This window comes from Diorhabda carinulata, chromosome 8, assembly GCF_026250575.1.
Source record: "Diorhabda carinulata isolate Delta chromosome 8, icDioCari1.1, whole genome shotgun sequence".
Lineage (NCBI taxonomy): Eukaryota > Metazoa > Arthropoda > Insecta > Coleoptera > Chrysomelidae > Diorhabda > Diorhabda carinulata.
In genome coordinates this window covers 17,442,383-17,462,260 of record NC_079467.1, presented here as the reverse complement: position 1 = coordinate 17,462,260, position 19,878 = coordinate 17,442,383, and the positions used below count along the sequence as shown (strand labels likewise).

Sequence of the window (19,878 nt, the reverse complement as noted above, 5' to 3'; positions counted from 1 at the left end):
GCTTTAATTTTTTTGGTTCGTTACTAATGTTTCACAATTTCTTAACTTAAGAACCTACTCAGATTTTATTCACCTAACGAAATGACATTTTGTTGAGAATTGATCAAATTGACAGCTGACCCGACTTATCCCAACCTTGACCCTATCGTTACCTCACACTATTTTGTTTTATATAGAGTCAAAGTTGGTAACCATGTTCAAGTTAATTTTTAATTTAGTTAAGTTGGCAGGCGATAAGCATTTTTTGACATGTTCACGCGACAGCGAAAAAGCGAAATGGCGACAGGCAAACGTGCTTCAAATTGTAATCTCAAGAATTGTCAAGTATCGAGCAACAATCCGACGATTGGTTAGCAATTGTTTGTTCAATAAACTGAACATTTTGTCAACTTTGGACTTCATCATTTCTCAACAAAAAACCCAAACCCACTTAAAATAACAACACATTATTTACATTGTTAATTTTTATGTTGCTTGTTTACATTTCACTATAAAGTGAAGTAATTTCGTGTAATTTGTGACGTTAGAAGACAGTCTGTTAGATTTGGTTAAGTAGACCTTACTATGCTTCGTGGAAGAGTCCTTACTACGTTTCTGTGTGATTTGTAAAGTTACTAGTTGGATTTTAGATCTTATTATTGCCAGGTTCATTGCAAAAGGACTTCTTAAGAATTGCTACTTGAGGAAGTGAAAATTTCCTCTCGGAAACATGGCTCTGTTGTTTTCGACTATACAGTCGTGTGCTACTAAGTGTAGATAAGCGGCCAAAATAATCTGAAAAGCAAGTATATTGAAAAATTTTGAGAAATGAATAATATTCTGACTAAAGCTTTTTTCATCTAAGGAAAATATCGACATTATATGAATTTAGTGTGTTCCTATTGAACCAAAAACACCTTCCCCACGTTCGGTGTCAGTTAATTCCTTAACTTCCTCTAACTCGGGGTAGAAGATCCTATCACAAATCAACTGAGCAATACTATTGCCACTTTTAACTTCGAACTCTTTATCTGAATGATTAAATAAAACATCTTTCAAAACATCCCGGTAATCTTCATCTACAATTCCACCCCCACATCTATGAAGTTCTTAATAGCTAGCTAGGGGTGATTTTTCCGGTGACAACCTACAGATAATTCGATTTTTAACCCAGTGTCTACTAGGGCTTTGCCCCTGGCTGGTACAACGACGTCGTACGTACTTTTTAGATCATACCCAGCGGCTTATGTTGATGGATAAGCTACTACTTTAGTGTATTTTAAAGAAATTTTATTACCGTTTGATTTTTGATGTTGTGTTTTGATTAAAATTATTCTAAAACTACCTCACTACTCAAAAGGGCGCTTGTAGACGTCCGTTTTTTTTTTTCGCAGGACAACGGACCGTCAATAAACGGCTATCTTTGTATACATATATTTTTTTACCGGATGGATGTTACCTGGGCCTGCGCTAGTTAATAGTTTTGAACTGGTAGTCAGACATTACGCACGTGTGAAATTAATAATAGAAAAAAAACGTATTGGCCTACTATTTGTACAAGAAGAAACAAATAGAAATAGAAAACGTAAAATGTCATTGCGGGTGCATCCTATATTATTGGAAAGGTGCAAGGAAAGAATATGGTGCAAATCATACACTTTTCAGGCAGTTGGAAGAAGATGAAACTGAATTTTAAAATTACTTTCTGATAAAGGAAGGAACCTTTCAACTTTGATTAACAGCAATATATAATAAAATAACACAAAAAAGGCAATATATTCGGCAGCGTCAACACGCACCCATACAATGTAGTGGATGACCGCACTTTCTTACGCTATGTCCACGGGTGCTGTGGTGCGATAAAACGCGATTTTAAACATAGGTGACAAATTATAGTACGTCGGATTAGTCCAACAACGATGGCTACGACGACAACACGTTCGATATTATTTATAGAAAACAGTTTATTGAAACTGAGATTATTACGGAAGCTGAAGAAAGGCGTGAAAATAGAAAGACTACTCATAGAATCTATAGAAATAGGGTAGTTTACGGTGAATTTGACCATCTAAATCTTGAGTTACGAGTAGATGAAAGTGCTTTTCGCCAGTACATCAGAATAGCAATAAAAACATTTGATTATATTATTGAAAAAATACGCAATGTCTGTTATCATTGCATAACGAATTTTCAAAGACCGATTTCTATCGAAGAAAGGCTATTTATTTTTTAGTGTTTTTATTATAATTTACCGATTAACAGTTTAATTTAACTAAAGAGGGTACATATTCTGAAAATGAGTTGCCAAATAGGCTGAGTCTGCAGATGACGGAGGTGAAGAAACATTCGAATAGGTCGACGAGGCCACTGATGATACAGCAGTTGAGTGGTGATGACGAAAATGAATATTTTCGGAGTGTGAACTGGTAGACGGAGGTGACATTTCTTGGATTAATATGTCTTGGAATTTGTTTATTACACGTAGTTGCTGCAGCGGATCCATTTCTTGGATATATGGCAGTAGGGACCTCAGGAATAGAGAATTCTCGTCTTCCGGTGTTTCAAGTAGAGCAAGTTTTTTTGCCTCTATATTTAATAATTGTTGTTCTACATCTTCTTTCTTTTCACGTGGTACCTGTACTCTGGAATGGCGTGTTTTTTATTCAGATACAAGCTGTCTTTGATTTTTATTTACTCGTAAGCCACCACTGTTGGCTTTGACTTGTGAAATACTGTGAAAGACTGTTCACCTTCAAGAAAAGAGCTCTGCGATTCTTGTGAGGCTTCAATATGAAACAGATTTCCTTCCGTACTTCTCGGAGCTACTATACCCTTCAAGAACTGTAGACTGGCAAAATACTGAACGAGGTTTACGAACTTTTTTTAATTCTTTCGCGAATTGATCTCGTAAATTGCGCCATTTTTTTTTGCTTCGTCTTCTGAAAGAGAAATCTTGTATAAATAACTATGCTATGTTTTGTTTCAGGTACCTATCTACTGAACTCGCTTTTAGGCAAATTGCCTTTACATTTCGCATACCAAAGTCATCAGTTGCGTATATAGTAATAGAAATTTGCAAGGCTCTTTGGGACGCACTTCAGAGAATACATATGCCTGTGCCTACCGTTAGAGATTTTGAAAATGTTGCAGCACAGTATTTCAAAAAGTGAAACTTTCCAAATTGTTTAGGCAGTATCGATGGAAAGCACATAAGAGTTAAATGTCCTTCAAAATCGGGCAGCATGTTTTATAATTACAAAAATTTTTTTCTATAGTACTAATAACAGTTGTGAATGCAAATTATCGTTTTTTAATGATTGATGTGGATGCCTATGGAAAAGATAGCGATGCCGGAGCATTTTCAAATTCACCGATTTATCAAAACATCGAAAGCGGCATTTTACCTTTACCAAAAAGTCAAGAGTTACCCAACTCTGAGCAGGTTAGTCCTTTTGTATTCATAGGAGATGAAGCGTTCCCACTAAGAACCTATCTATTAAGATCATTTCCTAGAAGGCGACTACAAAATAATGAACCTGCCTCTTATTACAATTACCGTTTATCATGTGCCAGAATGACTGTGGAATGCACTTTTGGCATATGTTCTGCTAAATTTAGAATTTTATTAAAATCTATAGAGACCAAGGTAGAAAATGCGGTTCATATTTCAAAAGCAATTTGCATTTTGCACAATATTATAGTAGACATGGAGAAAGACTCAATTTTGAACGACTTGCAAAATTATACGGGCGCTAACCTTAGTAATAATATTAACAAATCTATTAACGCATTTCTAGAGCCAACAACCGTCCATCGAGAGAAGCCGAAAAGTTGAGAGATACCTTCTGCAAATACGCAAATACTTTTCGTTAAACAGAATTTAAATGTATGTTCTACTTCAGAAATCAGCGCTTCCATGGCGGACATCGGAGGAGAGCTACGGTGAAAATAAAACACGTTTTAAATTAAAACCAATGCGTGCGATACGTCGATCCATTCGCGGGCGAATTTGATGCACCACGTGTTTATGCTGGACCTGTTCATTTGATCCTCTTCGTTTTGTCGTAAACGTTCCTCGCAACGCACGCACCGCACCGCCCGCACCGCACCGCCCGCACCGCAGCGATCGTGTTCACCTAGGACATAGCTTTACACCGGAACGGTGTCCGTCACGCCGAGGGAAAGCGGTGGTGCATCCGGCGTATATTGTTCGCCGGATCGATGTCAGATGCACGTACACACATCCATTATAAACCATACACCACCGCGAATCCGGCAAAAAACACGGTCCGTTGTCCGGTGAAAAAAACTTTCGTCTACAAGCGCTCTAACAAATGGGAAAAAGGATCAACTCCACCTAAAACTTTAAATTTGTTCTTGTACCTTTCAGATGCCAATAGGTTATCGATTTATAACCTTAAAAAGTACTCATTCGTGTTTAATAAACATTGACACAACAGTGGAAATTAATCTAGTAATTAAATTAGTAGTAATTGGTGTCAGCTTGACATTGTATTAAATAAATGTCAATAACTGAAGTTATTGACTCCACTGTCAATATTATATTATATACTTTTATATTATACTATATAATGTATTTTATCACAATATTTCCAATAAATAATTATTAAATAAGAATCTACATTTCACAAGATATGTCGGTGGATAAAATTAGAAAAAAATCAAGAGATCAAGGCGTAAATGTTGTGACCGATTCTGATATGTCCCACAGTACAACAAAATCCAAAGGTATGATCAAACGAAATATTAGTAGAATTCTTTCAACGGCCTAACCTGAACTTTAACGTCTATTAAGGACACGTGTTAGGCCCGTATTGAATTATATATAGTTATAAAAATTAATAAGGGGTTTTCCAATAAGAGGTGTTATTTTGATATTCAAAGAAAAATGCCATTTTTTGAAATAAATGATCGGATCGTTTATTTCATTATAAAGAGGAAGGTATGCCGTTAATAATGGAACACAACATCAGCCAAATGGCCGCCACGACTGCGCTCACAGGACCATATCCTTTTCATGAAATTTTCCGTAACCAAATTGCAAAGCGGCTGCCCTATGTCCTCGATAGCCTCACGAATTTCATCTTTGAGGTCTTGAATCGATGCTGGACTATTGGCGTAGACCTTACCTTTCACGTGGCCCCAAAGGAAAAAGTCGCAAGGTGTTAAATCACAAGATCTCGGTAGCCAATTGTGATCACCTCTTCGAGAGATAACACGTGTTGAAAGTAAACTTTGTCCAAATCAATACCATCCAATTCCGGCCATAAAAAATCATTAATTATCTCTTGATAGCGCAATCCATTCACCGTAACTGTTGCTACAGCTTCATTTTCGAAAAATTAAGGTCCAATGACACCGCCAGACCATAAACCGCACCAAACAGTCACGCGTTGAGGATGGAGAGGATTTTCAACAATAACTCTTGGGTTTTCCGAGCCCCAGATTCGACAATTTTGTTTATTGACGTAACCACCAAGGTGGAAATGGGCCTCATCAGTTAAGATGATTATTCGATGAAATTCCGGATCATTTAACCTGTTAACTGAACTTTATAGGCCTTAAGACCCAAGTCTTTATGCAAAATACGGTGTAATGACGTATGTGGGATGTCAAATTCCAAAGAACGACACGGAATAGACAAACCTGGGTTTTCTTCAACACTTTGGGCTACAGCAGCAATATTCTCAGTTGTTCTTGCGCGACGTGCACGGGTTTTATTCTTCACATCACTAACTTGTCCCAACAGCTCAAATTTTTCCACCAATTTCTGTATTGCGGTCCGAGAAGGTGCTTCACGTCGACCCAAAAATGTTTTAATTTTACGAACCGTCTCTGCCAAACTTTCCCCATTTTTATAGTGAATTTTAATAATTTCAATGCGTTGTTGAAGCGTGTATCGTTCCATTTTCATTAATGGCATAGTTTCTACTTGTCAAATGTCAAAAAATGACAGCTTCAAAAGTGACATTTATCGAAATAGCGGGCTGTTCAAAATAACACCTCTTATTGGAAAACCCATCTAAATGCTTTTGATTTTAGGTCTCTTCTGTTTTAAAATTAGTTTTTTTGATAATTTTTAATAGATAAATTTTGGCTTTAAGTCTTTATCAAAATATGATATTGAAACTGACAATTTGCTTATTTATATAATAATAATAACAATAATTCACTTGATAAAAATTTCTGATACGCTGAAAGTATTTTAAATGCTTGTAAAGTCCTGATCTCACACCTGTATATGAAAGTTAAGTTATCAGGAAAAAGTCGCTGAGGGTCAAGCCTGGAAAATATGCTGTGGGTGGTGGCTGTGGAAGGTGTATTATCCTGATAGTCAAGACTTTCTTTTTCTTCGACTGCGGTCGTTTATTGCAATTTTTTTACTGTTATTCATCTAACTTCTTGAAGATAGTCAATGAGTACAACCCCATGACTTATTTGGAGCGGGTTCACAATTTTGACTAGTTTTTTCGTTTCAGGAATGCCTCAATAGTGCCTGGGGAATGTTCGTTTTGGTCCAAAGTGAGCAAAAGCGATATTGAAAACGCGGATAGATTACGTGTACATAATTATTTAGTCACAATATAGCAAATCATATGCCTTTATCCTCTTTTATCTTTCTAACATTAACTGACATTCGTCCAGTACCACTTGGTACTGGAACTTTCCCAATTATATCTCGAAACCGTCGTCGTCGGGCAAGCTGATACGACACCGTTTGAATCAGCTGCCTAAAAGGGTCGAGTAGATTGAGCGAGCCGGCAAAACCGGTCAGTTGCCAAGTCGAGTGGTTTGGTTGAGAAGCGTTTTGCTTGGCCCAGTAGCTACCGTCTCCGCCACAATTTGCCTCAGCGAAATGTTTGTTTTCTGTTCAGTTCGGAGTTTAAAAATTTGTCTTGTGGTTAATTGTTTTGTTGGTTTTCAGTTTATTTACCTGGAAACTAAAAATTCAGTGGACTGAAGAGGAAACATTTAAATTTGTAGGTTTACACCTAGACGATGAATGTTTACAGAATATACTTACAAATTCCATAATGTAAAAATAAATTATCTTCTCTTTCAAAACTTCATCTTTTTTTTTTCTAACATAACCTCGTAGGCCCTTTCAAAATACTTTCTAACTTGGGTCTTAAAGTCATGGCGATCCATTATATAAACTCTCAACGTTAACAAAACAAAAGCTGCTTTATCCAAATTTGAAATTTGGGATGAATGTTTTTATAAACAAAATTCAGTTATAGCTTTCTTATATAAAAGTATTTGATCGACATTTTTTTCTAACCAATCGTCTCCTGACTTACTATCATTAAACCATGGTTTTATATGATTTTCTTGGATATGACAAACTACAATTTGTAATATTTCTTTTTGGGATAGACCAAAATCCCATTTTTTCATGGTACACAGATCATTTGTAAAACGCTTGCCCCTTATACTAAAATAAAACCACCCTAATGTCTACCGCTTACAAATAAATATAATATTTTATACCTAGATTCATCTTCTTTATTGAGTGGACAAGATATTGGTCGTGAAAAATCTTTGGATAAAGTTAAAAACGAGCTGAAAACAGTAATTGAGCTTATGGGACCCACTACACCACATTTAGAACATAGCAGCGCTGATGATGAATCGGCTTACACCAACGAAACTGGTGATCATAAAATAGATCATTCTAACAATGAGGTAAGTGAGAAAATAAATCTTTTCATATATTTTAACTATATAATATGACTGTCTCGACTGTAAAAACCATATGCATGAGAATTTCATAAGAGCTCATGGGATGCAAATTAGGAATAGAAGGTCGAATAGTAAGTACAACAGAGAATGAACTCCAATTACCTTGGAATTGACATAACCTGTTATGGAGATATAGAAGACGAGGCAAGATCAAGACAAGAAACAAAGGCACGAATTTAGGAAGCAACGATCAGACCTATAATGATCTATACATCACAAACAAGAACAAAAACATCAAATACGAAACAGCTCTTGGAGACCACAGAGATGACGTATTAACGAATGAGTATCACAGCATAAAAAACAATGGAACCAATATATAAGTATAATATCAGCAAGGAGTGAATTGGAACATCAAATAGAGGTCGACCTTAAAAAAGGTGAGACAATCTAGAGCCACGATGAGGAAAGATATCGAAGAAGTAACAGGAGTTAGACCTATTATAGAAGAAAAAAGAATATTCTAACTAATAATCTGCTATTTTACTTAATTCAAAACTGAAATGTCGTTGAAATGACATACAAAAACATTTTATATGTATTACTTTTATTAGTTTTAATTTCATCTGTAAATTTAGGACTTTTAACGAGGGTTGCTACTTAAGTATTGATTTATATATTAAAAAAATTGATTTGCTTAATTTTTTTTTCAATCAAAAGGTGTTGATCCACAGATCAGCCATCAACCATCGGATTTTATCTAATTTTCACCATTCTCAAGGTTTATACTCAAATGCGATTTCCCCCTGTACCTTACTTATGGGAATTTTTCACATACACACGTTCTATCCTCAATATGTCAGGTTCTATTCAAGATAGAGACTTTGTTTTGGTTTAAGAATACTCGCTGAAACATCCATCCTCTCTCTTTCGAGTTTTTGAACACTTAAATCGGTTGAGTTGGAGAGAAGCTAGGCGCGGACATTCAATGTGGAGTTATGGATTTTTTTAGGTTTTTGGCAATTTTTCTACATTCAAAGATCTATATCTCAGGTTCTAATATAGCTACAGAGTTCGTTCTTTTCTATTATAATGATTTCTGTTACTTATTTAATGGATTCGATGCGAGCAAAGCCGCGGATAAAAGCTAGTATAGATAAATAAAGACAAATATTTATAATTAGATATAGTTTCTAGTGTTTTTCAAACAATTCTCCATTAAAATCAACACACCTCCGATTGAGGCACCCTCCCAAACATATGATTTGAATGCATCAACTGCTTCTTCAGGTATAGACCATTTTTAATCTAAGGGCATAAAAAGAAATCATTGGGTTTCAAAAAAGGACTGTACGTCGGATAGAGAGGAATTCAAGAGCCATCAAAAAATTAAAAGTAAACTACTATTGGAAAACATGAAAAAAGAACTATTACTAATTACATCAAAAAGTAAATAGGCTAGACAAAAACCTTCTGTTCCTCTAATGTTAACTAAAACTGCATCAAAACCATTGCAAATTATACACACCGACGTTTTTGTTTACGACGGAAAATCTTATCTAACTTCAATAGAAGCTCTTACAAATTCGCACATTCCTTCTAAAACAGCTGTTATTATAAGTAAAATATTTCACCTCGTTTGGAGTTCCACAATTAATTGTTTTAGATAAAGGTACAGAATTCGATAACGAAACTATCAAAGGAGCTTATAGCATTGCACAAATTTAAAGCACATTTCACCACATCCGGTCATCATGAATCCAACTCTTTTGCATGCTTTTCAACCAAATGTCGAAGCATTTTTTCCATTCCGATTGAGGTACCTCCCAAACATGTGTTTGAACGCGTCAACCGCTTCTGCAGGTGTAGAAAAATGTTTTGTCTGTTCAAAAACGTTGTTGTTTGAACTGATGTGTGACAGCTCGCATTGTCGTGATGGAGATCGTCTTCTGCGATTGATTTCCCTAATTTTGTCGAACACTTTTGGATTTTGCTCGTCTTTAAAGACCCATAGAGTCGATTGTTGTTTACTTTTTGATTTGATTTGACTCCATTTTTTGACCAAAATGAATGTTTCAAGTATCTGTAAACAGCTTAAATAGTTCTCGTATATTTCTGAATCAACCTACAAAAATCTATTTCTATTACTTTAGTTTCGTGCATTAACTTAAAAATTTATAGTTTTTCAATGATCATAGACTTTAATTCAATTATGTATTAATAAATGTAAGGTTAAAAAACAAAAACAAACCCGTCAACTCATCGCAGTATCATATGACATGATCCGATTACTTCTTTCGGTTTCGGAACATTCTATTCGTGATTGAATTGATTGATTGAATCCAATTTTTCGAAAACCCCTTACATAGAATTCTAGATCAACCACCGCCTTTAGACCATATATGTAATACTCCTATATGGACAGTAGGTATGGGAAAAAACGGGTACCGACAATATTCATTTCCTCTCTCGTTCGAGACACTATATATACTACGCATGCTTCATGCTCGCAAAAAATGCGCAGAACTAACTGTAGCGCTCGGAGGAGAGATAGAACGATACACTATTTGTTTCATTTAGTCGGAACACCTTCTACTTATAGAAATTGTCTATATAGAAGTATTACATATATGCTTTAGACAGCTAACTCGAGTTTCCGTTCCTGCGCCATCTCCGGATTCATTCGTTGTACTAAACGCACATGGTACCAACAGTTTCCTTTCTGCTTTTGGCGGCCTATTTCAAATTGATAACATTTTCGTCCAGTTATTTTTCTAAACAAATCAATGAAGTTGTATCAACTAAAACGATGCAGAGCTATTATCTTTATAATATACATTATGTTTATTATATTATACAGACAATGAACGTTTCTTTGATTGAATCGAACTATATTGTTGCAAAAATTCAATGGAGAACGCACCTCAAATGTTTCTTTCATTTTTAGGATAAAACCGTTACAGAAGATCAGCCATTGACAACCGATTGTGATCAATCTATATTAGCCACTGATAACTGTACAATGCAAGATACGGATATATCCATGGCTTTAGATCACTCGGTATTAATGGATAATATGCCTGTTAAATGTATTTGTCCACCGCCAGCTTTGCCAGCTGATATAGTTTATAATTCGGAATGTATGTGTCCTCAAATGGCTAACTATATCCATAGTTACAACGCGAAAAGTAGAGGTGAGATCTAAGAATGTAAAACTGTTACTTAGTAATTAAAATTTATTGAAAATGATACCAAACATGAAGTTAAAAAGACCAAAACTAATAATTGATTTAAAAATTGCTTGTGAGTTTTTTCTTTGGTTTATATGGATTAAAATTCTTTTTGTTCTTCTGTTTACCATTCGATTTTAATACTTTAATACTTTATTCGAGTAATTTCTATTCAATATGGCATGAAAAGTGAAAAGGTGTATGTGTTTTCTAGTAAGTTTAAAGATGGAAAAGGGGAAATGGAAAACTTATACGATAGAACATCTAAACATTTAGTTATGGAATGAATAGTTGTCTACCCAACATGTTGATTGATTTGATTAACAAAATAAATCATTACGTAGAGGCTGTTTAATCTCCATGAATGCTTGTCTTCTTAACGGGTTGGGGTATCTTTGACTGAAAAAATAAATCATGACGTAGAGGATCGATTAGCGTTACTAAGATGAGGTTTGGCGATGGAATGGATGGCTGTCTACCTAATAGGCTCGTTTTTCATAAAACTAGTCACTAATCTCAACACGACAAGTTGTTTTTTTTGTACTTCTTCGTGTCAACGAAACTAATGTCCAGACAAGTTTTAAAAGTTTCTACAAATCAATAAGTTTCCCTTATCGTATCCAATTGATTTTCAAAAATTGCCATTTGTAAAATTATAGAACTGCAAGTGGAAACTCCCATCTCTAACGTTTCGAAGTAGATATAAATTTGTCTATAATATTGTACCATTGAGTTAGAAGTTGATCGTATAGATGGCGCAATTACAAACCTCTAATCGAGAATCTTTCATTATATTTTTTTGTTGGTAAATTGTGGATTGTAATTATTAGCTGGATTATGGTCGTGTTAATATTTTCATTATTTTAAATTTACAGTGGAGAAAAAAAAATCAGACAAGGTTAATGTCTTCAGCACTTTATTTAAACATTTTAAAGACAAAAAGAACAATTTAACTCGAAATAGAGGATATTATACAATCAATATACAACAATCACAAAAAAATTTTGCTCCAAAGGTGAGTCCTAGCACACACTTATATGTATAATTAATTTTAATGTCAGCTGTTCTTCTTCTTTTTTGTGGTGATGGGCTGAATCGGTAGATTATCCACCCAGCCAAGTTAAAATTCCTGTCCAGAGTTGCGAATATTATCGCGTCTGATTCATAGCCATAACTCCTTCTAGCATAGTTCTATAGTTTTCTCTTTCTTTTTTGATAAGTGACAGCTTGTAACTTTGTTGAGAACCAACTTTGCAGAATGACCAACTCCGTAATTGAAAAATTACTAAAAACTACACTATATTGTAGCGGATTATCTTTTATATCTACCTTCCCTTCGTTGTCATCTTTTTATGGCTAGAATAAGTTGCAGCGTTGCCGAGTTTTACAATATAAATTATTATTACTGAAATTTTTTTTATTTATGTTATATATTTTCATTTAATATTCAAACCAATTTATCATTTTAGCGATTAGTTTTCGATTTAGTTGATAATATAGCTAGCGACAACATTTACGAAAACGAGAATATTACATGTCCTGATACAACGAGCTGCTTTCAAATACATAATGAATCCAAATATAGGAAACACGAAAAAGTAGCGACTCAGACAACGAAAAAAGATGGTATAACTAACGATCTCCTACCTGTAGATAGTTCTAATAATCCCTTGTTCACCAAAAAGAAAAAATTCAATCAAAAAACTACATATACCGATTTGAATGGTGCCACTCGTGTGGATGTTTATTATTTCGATCACGGCTGTGCTAGGTAAATCACATAATAACTAATGTAACCACATGGTGTCTTTTTTGGGTAAAACATAACTTTGATCCTGATGAAGTTTCACTTACGTGGAATGGGGAGGTGATTAACCATATTTGGTTCATCGGAAACGGCTGGAATCCAAAATATTCCTGGCTGCTAAAAACAGACTTTCTGGTATCCATCTTCTGACCCCGCATGTGGAATAGTTATTCTTCTACATTTTTGAACTATCAACTCATCTTTTATTAGGTGTATTATGGGTGTCGTACAAAGTCTCAATTAGGTAGATTGTAGTGGAATAATTAATCTCACCGTGAGTTTCCTGCAACAATATCCGCGAAAGTGACAATAATGTTAGCACTTTTTAGTCTTTCCATAATGATAGCGGCGAATTAAGTCTTTTTGAAGAAATCAATGCACCATTTTGTTTTTTAGAAGTTATCGATTAAATCATAATTTTCCAAACTTTCAGGGAAGTCTCTTTCAATGAAAATTATTTTTCGTAGCCTTGCTTTACTAAGTACACATTTATAAAAGACACTATTGAACTTTATAATACACACTGTTTCATGGTAGGAAATAAACTGACACAGACAAAGGCGCCTGGGCCATACATAATCTGATCTTTAAAAAACGTCTATAAGATCGTGACAAGCGACGAATCATGAATCTAAGCATATGAACCCTAAACTAAACAGACTCTTTCAAGACGAGCCAAATCTAACATTCATTTTGGCCGTTGTAATAACGAATGTGTGAGCTGGTGCATTGTCTTGATAAAAAAACACTTCTTAGCCAAATGAGGCCGTTTTTGGTTAATTTATTCGCTCAAACGTTGCAATAAGTTCGCATAATACTCGCCGTTGATAATTTTTCCTCTTTCAAGATAATCAATGAAAATTATCCCACGCGCATGTCAAAATTTTCAATTATTATACGATGCACGGCACTAACAGGATTGCCTTACCAGATTTATGTTTGGTAGCTCTTTCAGTTCAGTACCGCTCTGTCCAGTTTCTTCACCATTTCTAGAATCAACTTTTATAATGGTTGGGCTAAGGACTTTTAGTGGCATTTTTCAAGCAGCTACCGCCATCTCTAGGCCAGGGCAAGTACTTCGGGGAGCATCCTCGTAACTTTAAACATAGAAATGGGTGCAAGAAAATATCCATTATCTAGTTGGTAAAAATCATGAAGTGATTAATTAACTACCGCCATGTGACAACAAACTTTTTAAATATGGTGTCGGATTAAAAATCCCTTTGTAGTTCGGAACTTTTTAGAAAAGCGAATCTTGAAATCCATTGATTCCTCCTCTCTTTTAGTAACGTATTCTAAACATGTCAGATTACAGGGGGTGATTGATTACACTGGGTCTGAATTAATAGGTGATTACTAATATCAATTTTTATTTCAGTTATTTTCGTACAACAGATAGATCACCGGTAATAGCTACGGAAGACTTTGCGGAAAAAACCGAAGCTTATACGACCAAATTTTGGGCCGAAATATTCGGTAGCTTCAATATCGGTTGTTCTTTTTTGATATCGCTCATACTTCAATTCGTGAGATTTTTTTTATACAGCATCTTGAGACCTTTAACAGTCGGTCTTATTCAGTTAATATCTGATTACTTTTTCAAACCTATCCTAACCACACTTTTCAACGCGGTCATTCAACCGGTGTTGATATTTTTTTATAACATTGTAACTTCTTTGAGGGATATTTGTGATCCCTTAGCAGAAGCGATCGGGTATTTTTTCAGAGAATTTGCGGTATTGATAAGGGCGTTTAGGATAATTGAAGTTAATTCTAACGGGGGCGAAACGATTTGTAATAGAAACATTAATAAAAAGAACAAATTCTTGAATAAGAATAAAACTGATAACGGTTTTCATGAAAACAAGGTTTGATTAGGGAAAATTCAAATAGATTTTGATATTCGTGTTTGTTTTTCTCAACTATTGAAACTCGAATTCTATCAGTACTCTCTACTATCGGTGGAGAATATAAATACATATAAAAAAGAATAAAAGAATAGAACAAATTATTCCTTCAACAATATCTCACTGACTATTAAGTTTTCCTTTTCTATGTTTTTTTCCATATTTCGTCTTTATATTTATTGATCTTGTTTTTATGCATCCAAACTATTTGTTATCTATTTTCTTCTTTATCTACGAGGTCTGGCGATTAAATAACGAGACTGGTTACGAAAAAGGGTTTTAATATGAAAAATATTCTACATTCGAATGCTCCCCTTCAATATATTCCCCTCCCCTCGCCACACACCTTTCCATACGTTTTTTCCATTGACCGATGCAATGCTGGAAGTCTTCTTTGGTGAGGGCCTTTATGAGCTTTGTCGTTTTTTGCTATACCGCTTCTATCGACTCAAATCGGATCCCTTTCAAAGCATATCTTTTTCTAACCCTAATCTGAGCAGACCCGTTGATGTAAGAGCTTTTGGTCAGGAGTCAGATTTTTTGGCGTCAACTTCGCACAGACTTTTGTCATGTGTAATTCCTCGTGTAAATTTTTTCTAATCGTTTCTTTATCGGCGTTTACAGCCTCGGCAATCATCTGGATGCTCGTTCGACGATCGGCATGCAAAATTTAGTTGATTTTTGTCACTATTTCCGGAGTTGAAGCAGTCACAGGGCGACCTGGGCGCTGGTAATCTTCAGTACTCTCTTGGCCTTCACTAAAACGCTTACAATACTCACAAACACGCTCACGAGATAGAGAATTCTCCCTATAGGTCTCTTGCAACAATTTATAGCACTCAGTCGGAGTTTTTTTCAATTTAACGAGAAATTTGATATTGATTACCCCACTCGTCTAGGGCGCCTTTTAGGCGTAATTTAATAGCCAGACCTCGTACTTTTAATGTCATATTTGCTCCCAATATTTCTTTCACTATCTTTATATCTAACTTATCGTATCCGCTAGAATTAGAAGCTTCTAAGAATTTTTATATATCGAAAGATTCTAAACCGTTCAGATAGAAAACAATACGATTGTCATATTGATGATTAATCGTATATCTGAGTAGAATAAGTCTATTAGAAAAAAACTCAATTCAAATAATAATTAATATTATTACATATATATATTTATCAAAAATAAATTAATGCCGCTTATATACTTTTATAAAATGTATTTTTACAAATAAAAACAAATATAAACTATACTGTATATTTATTTATTTGGTGATTTTACGTTAAGAAAACGATTACGTTTCAAGATAAAATAATGCAGCGTTGTCATTTTTATATTTTTTTCCTTCAATTAAATGTAAAAAGGTCTGTGCATGGCAACTATAGGGCAATCCAGAACAATGACCTGAGTAACACTAATATTGCCACAAAAAAAGTGTTTCAACACTATTGTGACCACTGGGTTGTGCTACTTGTTGCTAGTTGTAGTGTTTTTTTGGTAATTATACACTTTCACGGTCACCTGGTTTTTTGGCTCTAGAAAATCGAAAAATGGATGCATTTTAATGATCTTAGTCTCAAAATGTTCCATTTTAAGGCGGATTTATAAAAACAATTAGTAGAAATAGCTGGAATGAAAATTTCTCATAGTTTTACTGTTTTAAATCGTAAAAAAACGGTTTTGCAAAATAATCCTTTACAAAAAATTATCTCATTATCAGATAAAGTTCTTATATTTTTTTTGTATTCTACATAAATTAATAAACAAATAATACAAATAATAAAAAAAAATCCAAAAAGAATGATTTTTTCAGTTTTTATAGCTTAAAATGAAATCGATGAAAAACAATTAATTTTCGTGAATAGTTTCGTACTATATTCATCAATGTTAATAGTTTTTGGACCATTAAAAATCGAAAAATAGATAAATTTTATAATTTTGGTCTCAAAATGTTTCATTTTACGACGAATTTATGAAAAACACGGGGGTAGTGGCTGAATTTGCGGTTTTTAATAGTTTTAAACCTTAAATAGTAGAAAAACTTTTTTTTTCAAAATATTCATTTTTTTATGTAAATTGCGAAAAAAAATATACGAACTTGATTCCACGACGTCAGAAACAGTTACGAAGGATTATATGTAGAAAGTCATTTTTTTGCATTTAAAGTCATGAAACTGTAAAAAATATCCATTTTTTTTATTTTCGTATTTTTTTTATAAATCCGCCGTAAAATGGAATATTTTGAGACCAAGATCATTAAAATTCATCCATTTTTCGATTTTCTAGAGCCAACCTAACCTAACCTAACCTAACCTAAGCAAAAAACCAGGTGACCGCGAAAGTGTATAATTACCATAATCTTTTGTAAAGGATTATTTCGCAAAACCGTTTTTTTTTACGATTTAAAACAGTAAAACTATGAGAAATTTTCATTCCAGCTATTTCTACTAATTTTTTTTTATAAATCCGCCGTAAAATGGAACATTTTGAGACCAAGATCATTAAAATCCATCCATTTTTCGATTTTCTAGAGCCAAAAAACCAGGTGACCGTGAAAGTGTATAATTACCGTTTTAGTTCATCATTTATTAAAGCTTTGATAGTAATCGTGAGCTTTAGCAATGTGCTAATAAATCTACACAATTTGGAGTTTCAGTTCTTCTGGTAAAACATAAAGATATTCGTTTATAAAAAATAATAAAGCAAAGTGACTAAATATGGAATACCATTTTGTTTTTATGTTATAGAAAAATTGTAAATCGAATTTTTTATTCTTATTTTTTATCATTCACACAGTTGCGCTTAAAGTATCGACAGTCTTGTTTTACATATATTAATTTAACATATAAAATTTTCACAAAAACAAAATCAACATAAAGGTATAGATCGATCAACATAGCTTTGCCTCTGAGAATTGGATGCGCAGTAGACTAGTCGGCGGATTGGCTCATTAATGTCGAGGATCTCGTGCTGTCAACATCTGTTAGTACATTCAGTGCAGAAATTATATAGAGAACTGTTGAAATAATTCTGTGTTCGTTACTTTGAAAATGCCTTTGAACAGTAAAGTGAAAAACAAGGTTCTGAGTGGACAAAGCATAGAAATTGTCAACAATGTTTTAAGATTTATGCAGGCAGAAGCAACGGCAGATGGAATAAGGATTGCGAAGGTAAGAAGTAATGGTAGAAATAAGTCAAAATGTACTACTAATTATTTTTTATCATCGAAGGTTCAATAACGAGTAGTAGAGGCTACAGGGGTATGCGTAAGAACCGTAAGGAAAATTAAATCGAAGATGAAAAAATAGAAGAAGGTGAACGTGAAACGTTTAAAACTCCAAATAAAAAGAGAGTGAAACATTCAAACCTCACAATGGTATTTTACGTAGGTGCATAGTTAATTTCCATATCACAGAAAAAAGAATTCCTACTCTCAGGGTAATTCATATAAATATCATTCGTGGTATGGACTATCAGGGTGGCAAAGAGTCTTGTTTATGCCAGTGCATCCTAGATTAATTATACATTAATGTTTAAACTTAAATTTCCAACGTAATCGCAAAAAAAAATATTTTTTTAATGTAAATAAATAATGTTGAATGTTTGAAAGCTGTTTTTAACTCTAAACATCTTTTCTTTTTAACAATTTTCGATATTGTCAAAAAGAAAGGTACTTTACTCCAGAGCAAAAATCATATTTTTTGACAAACCTCGTATACGACTGAAAAAATTCAACATCTGATGACTGAATTTTAGGTTTTAGACCATACAGAATATTTTTTCAAGGATAACCTTGAGGTTAGAACATTCAATCAGGTAGAAAGGATATCACTATGTGTTGTGACTATTAATCCATCTATAATAAATACTCTCTAATGATTATCATATTATGCACAATGCCTTTACTTACGAATGATGTTGGGATTCTTATAATCTACTGTTTTATCGTTATCGTCAACCGATACCAAATTTGTTTCGAAGTTGATTCAGATACTGCATTCAATCAATGGTTTCGACTAAAATTCTTCTCTCGATTGTACTTCCGGTGAAAGGGGGGAGTCGGTCTTTGTCGCACACTAACCCTCTCTGTTTATCGTTTGCGCATCTCGATCTGTTCTGTACCCAAATATAGACCACTAGAAAACTATAAATAATAAATCTTAACTTTTACAGTAACTCCGTTCAGTTTTAAAAAGTTACTTGCAAAAATCACATATACAGGTATCGAACTCTGCACCTGCTCACTGTCTGTGTCAAAGTGTACTTCTTCTTCATCATTTGAATCAATAAAACTATTATTAGATATACTTGGTTTTCTCTTTTAGCTGTTTTCCTTTAGTTTTTGTATCTTTCCGTTTCTTATTTTTTGCTTTTGATAACGTATTCCCTTTTTCATTCTCCTTTCTTTTAATGTTAATGAGTTGATATTCATATGGAGATGTTATTTTTTCAACAGTAGTTGACTTTCTTTCTCTACTTGTTTTATCTGGCAGTGAGCTGATTTCATAGGAAAACACCAGATTTAGAGTACTGCGAGCAAGCCTAGGACTTAAGGTTCTGGATGAAATTCTGTGTCTTGTCTTGGTGTGAAAGAAGCACAAAGACTAAATTGGGCTGGACACATCATGAGAAGGAAACCTACAAAATGGTGAGGAGGATAACATAATGGATACCTCTATGGCCAAGGGGCAGACAAAAGAATACCTGGAGAAATCAAATTGAAGAATACCAGAATTCTAGAAATAGTAGACTGGAAAGCAAAATGCAGAAAAAGAAAAGAATGGAAAAAGCTGATAAACGAAGCTGGGACCACACAAAAATTATAACAAAAGAACAAGGGGAGTAATCCACCCCAATAAAGAGATATGTAGGCGCCCCAAGAGCTAGCCATAATCCAAGAAATTAAACGCCATGATCATGATAATGATTAATATCGTTTTTTTTGAAAAAAGTCTTTTTGAAATCAAACTGATATCGTAGACTACGAAAATTTTGACGAAATTTCGATCTAATGTTGCCTAATGTGTATACAAGGTGTTGAAAAGTTGCAATTCCTAGGAACAAAATTGTTTAATAAAATTAGAACTAGCCAGAACTAATGACGACAAGAATACAAAATAAAGTATCGTCTACATTGAAAAAAAAGGATTTTAAAAACTGCTAAAGTGTCAGATTTAATAAAATCTATTGTTTAGTGCCGAATAATCGTTATTCAAACTCTATTTCTATAGGAAATCCAAATTAGTATAATTAACT

General features: G+C 34.0%; 2 protein-coding genes across 3 annotated transcripts; both read left to right on the top strand.

The window, feature by feature from the left end:
• Positions 1-3,292: 3,292 nt before the first annotated feature.
• Positions 3,293-3,814, top strand: LOC130897603 (uncharacterized). The gene has a single exon (XM_057806537.1). The coding sequence runs from the start codon at positions 3,293-3,295 to the stop codon at positions 3,812-3,814; it is 522 nt and encodes a 173-aa protein (XP_057662520.1).
• A 571-nt stretch (positions 3,815-4,385) lies between these two features.
• On the top strand, positions 4,386-15,677 carry LOC130897323 (uncharacterized). Of its 2 annotated transcripts, XM_057806108.1 has the most exons (7): positions 4,664-4,728; positions 6,480-6,561; positions 7,496-7,686; positions 10,631-10,877; positions 11,789-11,928; positions 12,383-12,684; positions 14,099-15,677. In XM_057806108.1, the coding sequence occupies exons 3-7, from the start codon at positions 7,585-7,587 to the stop codon at positions 14,592-14,594; spliced, it is 1,287 nt and encodes a 428-aa protein (XP_057662091.1). In that variant the 5' UTR covers positions 4,664-4,728; positions 6,480-6,561; positions 7,496-7,584; the 3' UTR covers positions 14,595-15,677. The 2 variants fall into 2 exon arrangements, with proteins under 2 accessions (XP_057662090.1, XP_057662091.1); XM_057806107.1 differs by lacking the exon at positions 6,480-6,561 and having other exon boundaries at positions 4,386-4,728.
• The last annotated feature ends 4,201 nt before the right edge of the window (positions 15,678-19,878 follow it).

Bases quoted from the DNA above. Each gene is read 5' to 3' on its own strand.
- LOC130897603 (XM_057806537.1), top strand. From the start codon at position 3,293: ATGATTGATGTGGATGCCTATGGAAAAGATAGCGATGCCGGAGCATTT.
- LOC130897323 (XM_057806107.1), top strand. From the start codon at position 4,635: ATGTCGGTGGATAAAATTAGAAAAAAATCAAGAGATCAAGGCGTAAAT. The intron at 7,687-10,630 runs GTAAGTGAGAAA...TTTCATTTTTAG, and splicing joins TAGATCATTCTAACAATGAG to GATAAAACCGTTACAGAAGA. The intron at 10,878-11,788 runs GTGAGATCTAAG...TTAAATTTACAG, and splicing joins TTACAACGCGAAAAGTAGAG to TGGAGAAAAAAAAATCAGAC.